At 42.0% G+C, this 14,056-nt stretch overlaps 1 protein-coding gene across 4 annotated transcripts; it reads left to right on the forward strand.

The window, feature by feature from the left end:
- On the forward strand, positions 3,988-13,573 carry CTXN3 (cortexin 3). Of its 4 annotated transcripts, none has more exons than XM_005661613.3 (2): positions 3,988-4,823; positions 12,371-13,573. In XM_005661613.3, exon 2 carries the CDS (start codon positions 12,452-12,454, stop codon positions 12,695-12,697), a length of 246 nt encoding a protein of 81 aa, XP_005661670.1. In that variant the 5' UTR covers positions 3,988-4,823; positions 12,371-12,451; the 3' UTR covers positions 12,698-13,573. The 4 variants fall into 4 exon arrangements, with proteins under 4 accessions (XP_005661670.1, XP_020940366.1, XP_013850529.1 ...); XM_021084707.1 differs by lacking the exon at positions 3,988-4,823 and adding an exon at positions 7,105-8,068; XM_013995075.2 differs by lacking the exon at positions 3,988-4,823 and adding an exon at positions 11,229-12,184.

Below are 14,056 nucleotides of genomic sequence, written 5' to 3' on the forward strand. Positions count from 1 at the left end.
GTGGGGTAGGCCAGCAGCAACAGCTCTGATTAGACCCCCAGTGTGGGAACCTCCATATGCCGTGGGTGCAGCCCTAAAAAGACCAAAAAAAAAAAAAAAAAGAAAAAGAAATTGAGCCTGGTTTTTCATAATTTTTCAAGAAGAATTTTAAACTACTTGGCACATTTTTTTTTTTTTTTATTCTCCTCTGGGTATTTCAAGTTGATTTTTTCAGTGGCAAGATTTTTAGTTCCAGAATTTTGTCAGGTATAAAAGTCAGGCTAAAAGGTCAGTAATTCTCAGGTACATTCTATTTCATTTTCTAAATCATCTTAATGTTCTAAGCTGCTTAATTTCAAACTGTCCCTGCAGCTTCCCTTTTATAATGCAGCTGTTGAACAGAAAGAAAGAACAGTGCCAAAATGACAGCCTAAAAATTTAGAGGGATGGTTTGTATAAAACTCTAATTGGCACTTACATGACATTTTAAAGGCATTAAGTATTTCAAAGTCATTAAGAAAATTGTTATTATTGTACAAGTCATCTGAAAAGAATAAATTTACCCACCAGGCTATTAACTCCTCAGTATGAATTTCCCTTGAACAGTTAATAAGCCATAGTGATGTTCTTAAACTTTCCTGTTGTAATGAGAATAACTGAAATTTTGCAAATATTGTCTCTAAATAGTACTAATATGAGTATCTTACAAAGTTTCTTTTTAGGGTAGGACATAAGTGTTATCATGAGTATGATGTACTTCTTTATTTATGCCGTATTATTTTTGACTTAAAAAGGAATAAACAAACTTGATCATTTTTAGGGCAATCTATAATCTTGACAAGTATGAGAAAATATTAGTATTTTCTCTCTTTCAAATATAATTCCACCGAGTTGTACATTGTTTGTCCCTCATTTTCATTTCAAATACTCCTCTGTTCCAGATTCATCGGCTACTAATTGAGCATTCAACATACCACAGATGTGATGTGTGCAGAAATGAATTCAAGAAAAGATTAAGCCAGGAGGCTGCCAATTTGCAGTTGGACTTTAACCTGCTTGCTTTTAATAATGCTTGAATATAGATCCTAATTTATAGGCTTGTTGTGAATATGATTAAACCTTTCTGACTATTCTCATGTGCTTTGAATGTTCACTGACCTGTGAAGATGGCCTAGTGGATAAATAAACTTATACATGGACCTGGCAAGTCTGAAGGATATTAGAAAGAGAGGTAATCTTGATGTTTTATAACTTCATATTACATGATATATGGATATTTTTTTAAACTAAGAAGACATAAGAATAAAAATGACACATATAAACTGACTTCCAACTCCTTTTTAGTGACTTGTAAGTGGTGGAGCCATTAACGTATATCTTAGCCTGTCTGTTTTTACATCCTCAATTTCCCATCTGTTGGTAGGTGCCTGAGTTACACATGGCTTTAGCTTGGAAAGCAATAGAAAGCCTCTGAAAGTAGAAGGCATCAAAGGAGAGGGGCACTAAAGACTGAGATCTTAGTTCCTGCCACTCTATATACCTTACTTGGTGTATCCTTTTATCTGGACTCTCTTGGAGGGTGCCCAGCCAGGTCCAATGTCACCACAAAGAACACGGAAGATTAATGCTAAAGGTTTTGCTTGTCTTTTGCTTTGGTTTTGGGGGATTTTTTGCTTGAGATAATTAGAAGCCATAGATGACCTTGTGAAATCAGGTCCTGTAGAGAGGCAGAGACACAAGTCAGATATTTGCTGGGTGGGAAGAGAAGGGGAAGTAAAGAAGTAGAAGAGAGGAGAGGTGGGCTCATCTGTCAAGAAGCTTAGCAATCACTGTGGGAGGTGAGCTCCTCTGGGCCCTCCTAGAATTGTGCAGTGCACAACCTGGGCAAACTCAAGCTGGGTGCAAGCACCCCCAGTTTTCTTCTTTGCAACACTGAATACAGACCATATCGACCCATAATGAATGAACTTAATGAACATTTCTTAAATGACATCAAAGAAAAATGTATACAAAAGAAGGGGAAGAAGAAGACTTTTTACCAAGAATCCAGTGATGAAAAGGAAAAGATCATGTTTATATTTTGAAGACTGTACCAAGAATCAATTCAATGTTATTTTGAGAATTAGGTAGAGTCAGAAATAAACAATAATAATAACAGCACAGTCTTGTGTTGGTATAAAGCTTGATGGCTCCTGAAATGTTTTTATATTCATTGTCAATTTTTTTTGGGGAGGTAGGAAAATTCAGTATAGGACATTTAGGAAAGAACTGTAACCTAAAGAACATTAAATGTGAGACAAAATGAGAGTGTAGGAAAAGTTCTTAAAATAGATTTCTAACAATACTAATTCATGGTGTTATGTGGTAAAAAGAAAGACTGAATTAACACCCAGGAATAATCCTGGGGTCCTACTGGATCAGAGAATATAGCATATATGATCTATGAAATCATCCAATTTCATCACCATTTCGTGTTTGAAACATGAAAGAGCTCTGTGTAGCCTTCTATGCTCCTTGTTTAAAGCTGGACCAGAAAGCAGAAATTTAGGAAGGAATTCAGAGAAGAGCTGTAAAGATGATTAAAGACTACAGAAACAGGACCTACTATGAAATGGTCAAAGACATAAACTACACAAAGCCTCATTCATTGTTTCAGAATTCAGGATAATTGACATAATGTAAGTGTGAGGGAGACGAGCCATTCCAATTATAATTATCTTATAAAAGCAATATCCAAACTTGGCTGGAGGGTCTTTGCAGCAGCAGATCTTCATCAAATGTTCTTGTCTTCACCTAGTTCGGATTCCTGGGGGGAAGCGCATTCTAACACAGTGGTTAATGACTGCAGCAAGGATGGAATAAAAGAAACATGCCAACTCATTTACACAAAGTAAGCAATGGAGGAGTCAGTTTAAACAGAAGTTGTCTCCGGGCGTGCGGGGGGGTGGGGGGTGGGGGCAGGGGTTGGAATCTACTGCTCTGGGGAGTTTTAAAAATAGGCCAGGCCCTCATCTCCCTGGGATGGCCTCAGCCTGTGGAGTAGCTAGGGAACAGCCCCTCGTGTTCCCTGCCACCTCTGCAGGGCTACAGGCTAAAACAATATCCGAGGGGCCTCCAGGCTGGGGGAGCGCCCGCAGTAACCCATGCTCATTTCTAACTAGAGTCCTTTCTTACCACAAGGAACAATAAGTGTGTAAGTGAGGGAGGGGTCAGAATGTTCCCTGAACCCAACTCTGCTGGCAGTACTGAGACAGGGTGCTCCATTCACCAATACCATCGGCTGAAAAGGGTGAAGGACACCAGTGAGCACTGAAGGGTAGTGCTCTGCTGGGTTTTATTCATCCCATTGTTTTCTTTGTCTCTGTGTGTGTGTGTGAGAGTGTGTGTGAGAGAGAGAGAGAGAGAGAACACATTAAGTTACACTAATTGTAAAAGAAATTCAGCTAAAAATCTGGAAGACATCTGGGAAAGCAATCTTGGTGTTCTTGTGAGGTTAGGTTCTAATGGCAAGCATTTGACTCTGACATGAGATTCTAACACTTAGCATTTGATTTTTCTCAGGCCTGAGGCTTATCCAGGATTGCTGTCTCTCGCTAGCAGATGGGGGTTTTCCTCTCCGAAAACGAGCCCCGTTCTAGTCCCTAGAGCTACTGGGTACTGGCCAACTTCTCGCAAGCGCTGAAGAGACAGCAGAGATGACAGGCACAGGCAGGGTTGGCTTTAAATATCATGCACCCCATCATTTGGTGGGTGGATGTTGTCACTGAGAGTGCTTCCACTTTAACAAAGAAAGTGGTGCGTTGCCAAAAAACAAGGATGTTTCGTCTTAAGGATGATGCTGAATTATTTCCAGAGAAGCATTTTTTTTTAAGATGAATATTATCCTAAAATATTTTCCAAACTTATTTCGGCACTTGAGCCAAGAAAAATAAGTCTTATGTCCCATAACTAGAATCTTTAGAATGAGAACAACTGGCAACAAAGATCCATCTTGATTCATCGAGGGGTCTCGGATGGCCTGTGTGGGGCAGGGTGCCTGCCAAAGTCACAGTTACGCAGGCCAGCCAAAGGAGACCATGGACCTGCCAACCCACAGCCTCGTAACTTTACAAACAGATGGTGAAAATAGGATGTTATTCTTTTTTAATTGTTCCTTCCCCATTGCCTCCCGTAATTGCTGCTTTTCTGAAAGGTCAATTTTGTTTTCTTTAGGAAAAGGAGTCTTTGCTTCATCTCCCAAATGTGAAATTGATGCCCTACCCTAGACGCCTTCCCATTAATTAAGTTGGCCTGAAGGTCATAAAGCGTAATCAATACGGAGGCTGGTTGCTGCAAGGGGCTAAGTGACATCCCCAAAGAGGACTAGTGTCAATACTCAATAGAGAAAAGCAGACCCCCGGTAGATTTATGGCTTTGATTTTGAAAAGGTGTGGGAATGCCCTGGGATGTGTTCACCCACACTCCTTTTGAATGTTAATGTTTTCTTGAAGATGATTTCAGACACACTGCTAGGATACTGCCTCTACTCACTGAAGCAGAAGCCTCTGAAGAGTTGCTGAGGCAGAACTGAAATCATGGCTCGTCTCAGAGAAGCAGCTGTACTGGCCGCTAAGGATGCCTCACACAGAAAGACGATGCTCCTTTAACTCGGGGCTTTTAATGGGAAGTTTCTAAGCCTGAAACAACAGCTTCGGATCTGGGGTGTGCCATCAGCTGCTTGCAGCTACCACTGTCTACAGCTTTAGCACAAGCCTGGTCGGGAAGAATGGAAACGAAAGAGGCTCGTAACTACCTGTAACTGTTCCACCAGGAAATGGATCAAGTGTTTGTTCAACCAGATCCAGGTATTTGTCCAAAATCTGTTTCTGTGATGGGCTAATTATATGCTTTTCTCGAACTTTACAATTTATGCATGAGCCAGAATCGCATGGATGACATTTGGATCCAAGATCTGAATTTAGATCTAGCTGTCAGATAAAGTCTAATTAAACAATTGCTAGGCAAAGTTAATGCCAGGGGGGTACAATGGAAAAATGCTTAATTGTAAAGCATGCTTAAGTTTATAAGGCTGCTGCCACTGGGTAAGGGAGCAGTAAGAGAGGCTGTTTTTCTTTGCTAAGCTGCAGTAAGTTTTGCCTAAAAGCTATTGCCCACTACATTATTTTTTCCCCGTTCACTTAAAACATCCAACCTTCCAAAAGGTAACAGGGATGTTTTAATTTGTTTATAAAGGCTCACAACCCAACAACTCATAATGACAGTGCTGCCCATCCCTGGAGATGAGCAGTGTGGAGCCCTAGCCCTTTGAGCTCTCAGCAAGCACCCTTTTTCACTAGGAAACACACAAGGAAAGGGAAACGAAAATAGAGTAGAACAGTGAGGTTTACTGTTTGAAGTTAAAAGTTCCAGTTTGCTAGTGGTGCCTTTTGATACTCCCATTTACAGACTGGCACTTGCACAGTGTTTTTCTGACGCTCTTGGCCAGGCTGCAGCCTAGCCCTGCAGTCCCTTTAAAACTCTCTAAGCAGATGTTAGGGGGAAGTCAAGCTGAGGTTAAGGCTCAGGCTGAAGACAAAGGTCTCTTGCTGACCCAGAGCTGACAAGCACGGTGACAAGTACCGGGTACCACAGGGTCCACTCCTAAACCTAAGCAGATGTGTCTGCAGGCTGACTTTGCAGGGATGGTCAGAGAAAACAGAACTCCCAGTGCAGCAGCAGAGGCTGCACCGGTTCCGAAACTGCCTGTTGACATTTGTAGCTGGCCACATTTGCTTGTCTCTAAAATCCTTGTTTATGGGCTTGCTACTAGCCTTGCATCTATTTTTGGAGAATATAAAATAATATTTACTCGTAACCATCCTGTGAATTCTGATGCATCAGGGCTATTGTATTGGAACAGGAGGACTGTGTTTGGAAAAGAAGAATATGGAAGTTGCCACGTATTATGTGAGCCAGAAAAAAAAATGGGGCGGGGGGGGAGGTTAAAATGCAGGAAGTACCTAGAAAGAGCCAGGAAATCTTTACCTGAAGTTCTTGGCTGGCCACCAAGAGGGCCATGAATTCTTTGAATTTATAGGAAACGTTTTGCATTTTTGCGTGGATGTCCTGGAGTGCAAGTTCCTGTTCACTGGACTGTTCTCATTTCATAGAGAGAATTTCCACAAAATTCATGTGACTGACTTTTGCTTAGGTAGTGATTTGATGACTTAGACTATGAGGAGGCTTTCGTGGAGGGCTTACCGTCGTGGGGGCAGCTGTATAATAGGGTTGACTAGGACCTTGACATGGCTGGGGTCCGGGGGCGGGATGCAGGGGTCCCTCCAGAGACACCAGCTCTACAGACAGCAGTACAGCTGAGGCTTCCCTTAGCTCAAAAAGTTGAGAGTGATTTTATTCTGACTCAGTCTCAGGATATGTATCACTGAAAATCATGCTAACATTTCGACTTTAGCACTGTTGCAGGTTAATGCCACCTTTTGAGCGAGTTTGTCCCTGCCAGTGGTTGCAAATTCAGTCCTGCCTACCTAGCCAATTCCTTTCCTGTTACAGTCTGCAGATGGGTCTCACTAGGCTGCCAGATAAATATAAACAAGTTACACAGGATGTCTTTGCGGAACAAAGTGTCCGGTCTGTCACGCGTGAGTGTAAACAGGACAAGCCTGGGAGTGTTCTTGCTCAATGGATGAACTGTTCCTACATCTACTTTTGGAACACGTGTCCAGTCTCATAGCAAGGTTTTTGGCCTCAAAGTTTTAAAAATGAGGTACAGCAACTCTGTGGTTTTGGAATACTTAAAATACAGACAGCCTTGCTTCACTGCACCCTGAATATCATGAGCCACTGAGGGATGGTGAGAATGGTGACTTTCTACTCATGCCAACATGACAGGGAGAATCTTCGATCCAGCATCCTTTGTGAGATGCTACTCTTCAGAGTTTTATGGTCTGGACTGGTTTCCTTACTGTTGCCATTTCTTCCTGGGAAACTAGAAATAAACCTCGTTTCACACAAACGTGAGATAAAAACACTCATCCATCATCACCTATTTTTTAAAGGTTCACTATGTGCCAGGCAGGACTACACACGTACTACATTGACTGCAGCTGTTATTGCAACTCATTTCAGGAGGGCAGGCGCTTGAGTCAACAACCACAAAAGTGAGGTGGCGGAATGCCTGCATGTGGCTCCACAGAACAAGGAGCCAAATGCGCTGAACTCACTCTGTTGCTGTCACTTGAAAAATAAGAAAAGAAACATGTCATTGTTTTTTAAGATACATTTTCTTCAGATAAAATATTTTTCCCCTCCGTGAAACTGTATAATGAGATGCTAATGCGATGAATGTCCAAAGGGCCCAAGCTTGAGAAGGATGTGTGTTGACATTGAGAGTTTCCATGTAAGACAATAGGATTCAGGGTATTTTAAATGATGGCTTTTCCCTACCAAAAAAAAAGCAATTTAGGTGAGAAAGGATTGATCCCTGACACAGAAGGAAGAGTGCTCGATTCCAGCTGATTTCTGTATTTCGGACCTTACCCCACAGCCCTGAGGCCAAGGAAAATCTAAAAAGCCCAATAACTGCTTTTTAAATCATGAGATCTGTGACTTTTAAAGTGCCACCGTGACTCAGATTATTTGTGATTCTTTTGAAACACGATTTGCTTCAAACCCAATGATCTGACATCCCAGTTCAGGGGGATGATGTGTTTTTTTCACCCCTTGCTCAATCAGCTGGCATCTCCAAGTTTGAATTTAGTTCCCTGGACTCTAAGGGGCCAAAGATTTGCTTCAACCTCTGTTTAGAGAGGCAATGATCCTCGCGCAGCAGAAAATTCCTCAAGGAGCTTGTTGTTAAACAAGGGGGAGGTGACAGACACCGTGGGGACTCGTCCTGTGATAGCGCTGCTGCAGGATGCATGCAGGTGAAGTGCTGGAGACACAGCAGGAAGCACCCATGCCTTTGGTGAAGGGAGAGACCAAGGCCCACCGAGGAGGCGGGATTTGGTGAGGGACAGAGAGAACTCCACCGGTGGGAATAGGGCAAGGAGGCGAGCATCCGGCACAGAGCATCATGACCAGAGGCTCAGAGGTGGGAAACCTGGGGTGATCTGGAACTGCAGGTGTCAGGAGCTGCAGAATAGACAGGAGGTCTGGGGTCGACAGATCAATTACGTGTACCTTTGTTCTTGTCACTTTATTCAAAGCCGAATGTGATTTGATCTTGGTTCCTTTTTAAGACGTGTTTTAAAAATATATGAATACCTTAGAAAAATTCCTTTGTCAGAGTATGACCTAATTTGTGGTCCAGAAAATAGGGGTATTGGGGCCATAAGGGGGTTAATGGGTGGGTTAGGGTCTTGAACATTAGAGCAGACAGGTTTTCTGGGGGGAGGAGTGGTTAGGATATGAGCTTAGCAAGATAAATCTTGACGCAGTGTGGAGGAAGTAGGGGGAAAGAAAGAGAGGGCTTCTTTGCCAATAACTTCAACATAGTTATTGGCCAATAGTGAGAGTGGCTCCGGCTGGGACGGGCTGCTTGCATGGAGCTTAATTAGTAATTCAGGCTGTTACACTTTGTGAATACCAGAGTCTGGGGAGCTTGGTTAGAGAAAAGGAATGTTTTATATGACTTTTGAAATGGCTTCTTTTCATTAAGGTTTCCTTGGTCCATATTAAAATTAGACTATTTCCTGGGCACAAACAGACCCAGCAAAGGAGAGACAGGTGTGCTGCATGATGAGGGAAACACGTCAGGATTAAATATTGCCCTGAGTACCTGTGGTCCTTCCTACACTTAAAATAACTGCCTTGTGCTGTTACTAGCATTTGTGATGGCTGTGTCATAATCTTTTGAAATAATTTACTTGCCCAGATTCTGCTATTCATCTAAAAGAAACACTTTACTATTGAGCTAAAACCAATTGTGTACATTTTCTAAGAATCATTTCCACCAAAAAAGGAACATTTCAAAAATGTAGATGTCTTTGAATATTTTTGTACCATGATGGCCAAGTGATTTCGTTTTCTGCATGTTATTATACTGATGCTTCCTTTAACTTAAACATGCTGTTGAGCTTTCCCACTTTGTAAATTATTGATTAGCTGATTGCAGATTTCAAATCAAGCAGGCTCTTCTAGGGATTTCAATCAGTACTGGGCAAAATTGGAAAATAGTTGGCATTTCTTTCTGGATCTGGCTCCCCATCGCCCTTTATAACTATCTCCTGCTCTTCTCCTCCCTACCCACTCTCCCTCATCTTTTCCCAGGGCTCTCCTGCTGGACCAGCTGCAGACCATGTCTGCTTCCCACCACTCCTCTCTAGCAGCCCCTTACTCCCAGCAACATCTTCCTTCAATTCCCTTTCTATCTACCACATTTCTCCCTCCTTCAAATAGGAACAGTATTCAAAGACAAATTCCTACTGTGTTCATGCATCACTTTCCTTGGTAAAATCCTGCAAGTTCATAGAGACCTTGATGGTTTGATCAAATGATGGTATTTTAATAGGAAGTTGGGCACCACAGTATGGTGGGAGGGGAAAGGCTTATAATTTATGAAGATTTGCAGAGCCCTCAAAAAGTTTTCATCGCTATTTTCTCATCAATTTGGTATATCTAAAAGGGGATGTTGACAAAAGGGTCAGAGGATAAGAATATACATTTGCATTTCAGCAGGCTTCTCAAAACATGTGATCAGGCTGCAAAGAGGGTTAACCATATCCTTGCATCTACCTTTTAATCAGCACAGGGTGGTAAAACTGCAAATTAAAACTGAGTTTTTAATCATGCTAATAGCTGGCTTTCCTCTAAAGAAGCGAAGCCCCAGACTCACTTATAGGGAGTTGTGGCTGATAATCTGAAACAGGATGACTAGGTTATTTACCAGGGCTTCTTAGAATGGTTGCCCATCAGTGCAGCCCCCAAATGCATGATGTACCAGTTCTAAAACCTGAGTTATGGGGTAAGCCTCGAAATTGTAAAATGTGGAGCTGGGAGTAAAGGATTTGTTACTTTGTCTATACAAAGGATAAGGCTGGGGAAGATGGGTCCAGCGTGTCATGACGCCGCTTATCCTGTGAAGACCAAAAGTAGGAAGGGAGGAACCCAACAGCTATGTCTATACTAGTCAGCTAGCTTGTGGCTAAAGAATCATTAACCCGAGCTCAAAAGGTTCTCAATCCAGTTTTTCACCGTTTTCATTGAACTTTACAGATTGAGGTATCATTATGTTGTAAATGTACACTATCAATGGTCCTCATTTTTCTTCTATTTCCTTCTTGGATTATGTTGTGTTTTCATAAATAACTTCCTGAAAATGCATGGCTGTCTCAGCTATGTTGCGAATAGACAAAGAAAAGGGCTCTGGCTTCATCTGAGTAGAGGGGAAATGGACATAGAATGGGATTCTAGTACACCAGTGGGAGGGCAAGGGTCCAGGTGAGGGAACATCAGTAGGCCAAGAAGAGACAAGAGGGAGCACAGCAGCACAGCTTAACATCCATTCCTCTAGCTCCATATGGCTTTCTTTGGACTCAGACCTTGGAGAATTTTGTATTTGGTGTGATGATGTCCAGCTTGGGTGTTTGGGGTGAGATGGAGGTCCCTAGGTAGAAGCACTGGGAAGATGCCTTGGAAGATGTGGGCACCCTTTCCTGCCCCTCTCCCGTCACCCATCAAGAATTAGTACCCAAGACTGGGAGGGTACTTAAAATCAAGCAAACCAAAACCAAACCCAATCCATGAATATCCTCCATATTCCTCAGCAGATTTTTTTGTAAAAATACAAGTTTTAGCCAAATCTTTCTTTAAAATTAAAATAAACCATCAATGAATCTACTTCAATCTTTCCAGCCTTTAAAAAATTTAGTCATAGAGCTGCAAAATACACTTTCCTCCAAACTGGTAACTCTTTCCTCCCAGATATTGTGTTGTACTTCCCTAAGTTTTTTTTTTTTTAAAACTGTGATTTTATAAACCTTGAAAAGCCCATCCATAGAGATTATTACAGCCATTAATGCTATACTTCAAGGCAATGATTATAAGCTAACTGAAGAAATTCTGTGTTAGTCCTTCAGGTCATAATTTCTGTTTTTATTTGGTTGCTTATTTTCATTGAGCATAACTTCTTTCCAACATGTTCATTTCCATAGATGACTCTTTAATTTTTCTTATAGACAGATTCATAAATATGTCATATATTTTTTGATAAAGTCTAACATAGGTACTTTATAAAATTTGATTGATATTAATTTAATTCAAGACACAAAGCTTTCAATGGCCTTTGTGTATACTTCAATTTACCTTTAAATTTTAAAAATTTAAACATCCTGCCTTGGGTATACTTTTTTCCCTTAAAATAATAATATCCATAGACTGTAATTTTCCTACTAGCAAAAGGGAAATAGTGATAACATCTTTTTCCTTCTCTTCCTCTCACCACATGGTCTTAACCAAACAGCAGGAAGCTGCTGTAAGGCTTTTAAAAATGCACTCCATTACTTTCCCCCAGCTCCATCCTCAAGGTCCTTCCCAGGGTCAAGTATTGAACCAGCTTTTGGTTTTTTGAAGAGCAGAGAAAACGCAGCAGGAGTTTGATGGTTTGGGAGTCTGACACATCTTCCTTCTCCCTTGGCCCAGACAGGAGAAAGCAAAGGAGTAGCATCATAGCTCCCTTGGTCATGTCTTCAATGAAGCAACACTGTGTTTTTCATTGTTGTATACTTTCCAAAGGCTTTTCACAGTCATCCATCTTCAGGATAAGCACCGTGACACATGCAGACATTTCTACTTCCATCTGCCCAGCGTACTGACCTCTTTAAGGTCCCAAGCTCATTAAGCAGCCTGGAGCCCAGAGCCCAGAACCCAATGCTCCCTGAGGCAGTTTCTATAGTGAGCACCTTTTCCAGCCTGTTTCCTCGCCCTGGGGCTGCAGAGGTCCCTGCTTTGATGGAGCTTGTAGTCGAGTGGCTGTCTTGTGTTTACACATAGCTGGGGCTCAGTCAATGGTATCATTATTAGAATGATGTGAGAGTACTATTATTGGAGGGACGCTGGAAGAGACTTGGCAGGGAGGCTGGGTTTGGATGTCAAGTTGGCAGCACACCCTGAGGTCAACGTTACCTTGCACATTTCTCATCTTCCCTACTCTGGTTGCCTTCCCTGCCCATCCCTCCTGGCCCCAGGTGGCTGCTCTGAGGACAGTCTGGTAATTTCATGCAAGAGTAACCTATTCTTTCCCATAATTAGATAGAGTTAGGCACCCCTGGTGAAAACATTTAGAGATTCCTTCTTTTCTCTGAACAATATGATGGTGAGCCTGGAAAATGAGGTTCCCTTTGGTGTTTATTTCTTTTCCTTCCCTTTTTTTTTTTTTTTTTTCTTCTCCCTGCAGCCTCTTCAAGGTACAGCCACCATGAGCTCAACAGGCTGATGATGGAAAAGAAGGGACTGTGTGTTCCAGCTTCCCTGGACGATGGATGGAGGCCAGCCCGTCCCTTCACCCCTGGTGCCCCTTGGGAATGTGTCATCGGATGCTAGCATGTCTCTGGAGCAGAAAACCACGTTCGTTTTTGTGATTTTGTTGTTTATTTTCTTGGGCATCCTTATTGTCAGGTGCTTCAGGATTCTTCTGGATCCATATCGGAGCATGCCAACCTCAACCTGGGCTGACGGACTGGAAGGCCTAGAGAAAGGGCAATTTGACCATGCCCTGGCCTAGCAGGACAGGGGCAGGAGCCTGTCATGAGGAGGAGGAGTGCTTCACGTCTTGGAAAGGGACTCTCTTTAGTCAGTGTTCTCAGCAATTCAAATTTTAACTGTACCTAGTTGGAGGACCACAACTAGTATCAGTAAACATCTGAGGATACTGGAGATGGAGGTTTACATCACTCACCCCAAAGAGGAAGGTTTAAATTTCTGTATTTACTCAATGATTGAAGGCTGCTGAATGTGTATGATGGTGAAACCAAGAGCATCAATAGTGACTTGGTCTAAAATGAAGCCCTCTGGGACCTGACCAGAGAAAAAGACTAGGAAGGACCTGTTCTGACTCTGGTGACAGGACCAAAAGAGGCTTCCTCGCTCTAATTGTGTCTCTCAGTTTGTTTTACTTTCATGGGACTCTGAGTCCTAGGCAGAGAATGAGGAAGCAGTTGCTGAATGGACCCAAAGCAGGTACTTGTTTTCTCCTAAAGTGAAGAGCATTGAGGGTGATGGGAATGCCTAGAAGAGGTTTTTCTGTCCTACCTCTTCTGGAAAATATGAGTGAGGGTGATATCATCTTATATTTCATGTACAACTGAATTCAAAGTCTTATGGATGTTCTAAAACTCTGTACCAAGCCAAGTACATTCTGTATATTCATATCAATAACATGTGTAGAGGTAGCTATACATAATGTGACTTTAACTTTCTTTGCACAATTGATTGAAATAATAGGTTGCAAGTGCTGCTCCAAGCTGGGGTTTTGGTTTTTTTGTTTTGCTTTGTTTTTTGATAAAAAGGTAATTGTTTAGAGAAGACTTTTATAGTCTTAAGAGGCATGTGTGTTTATGGCTGAATATAGAAACCAAATAAAACTTTTCAAGAGACAGAAGTGTCTCCTCTCATTTCAGTGCTCTGGAGGCAGTGTGTTACATCGAATGCTGAGAACTAACTGTTCCGAGAGAGAGAGAACAAGCAAAGACCATGAAAGGTTGTGTAATTCCTCACCTCCCCATTTCAGGAAGGGCTCCCACAGATTGTCCTGACACATAAGACTTATTCTGAGCATTGTTTAAGTCCACCAGAAAGAGACATGTGAAAACCTCTTATGCCAGCTTCTGTATTGGTAGGAAAAACTTGCATCTAAACTTGTTAGGCTGTATTTATAGTCTAGGGCTTCTAATTTTCACCTCAGCTAGCCATCATTTTTTAATGAAAAAAGAAGTCTAAAAATCCGACGGTTCCTAAAAAGGCAGCCCTGCTTTCCTCTCTGTCTCTCTCAATCTGTCTCTTTCTCCCTCTCCTTCTCTCCCTTATTTTTTTTTTTTTAACATTCTTTGGAAGTCTTCTGCCAAGTTTTCAGCCCTCCCCATGT

This window comes from Sus scrofa, chromosome 2 (genome assembly GCF_000003025.6).
Source record: "Sus scrofa isolate TJ Tabasco breed Duroc chromosome 2, Sscrofa11.1, whole genome shotgun sequence".
Classification (NCBI taxonomy): Eukaryota; Metazoa; Chordata; class Mammalia; order Artiodactyla; family Suidae; genus Sus; species Sus scrofa.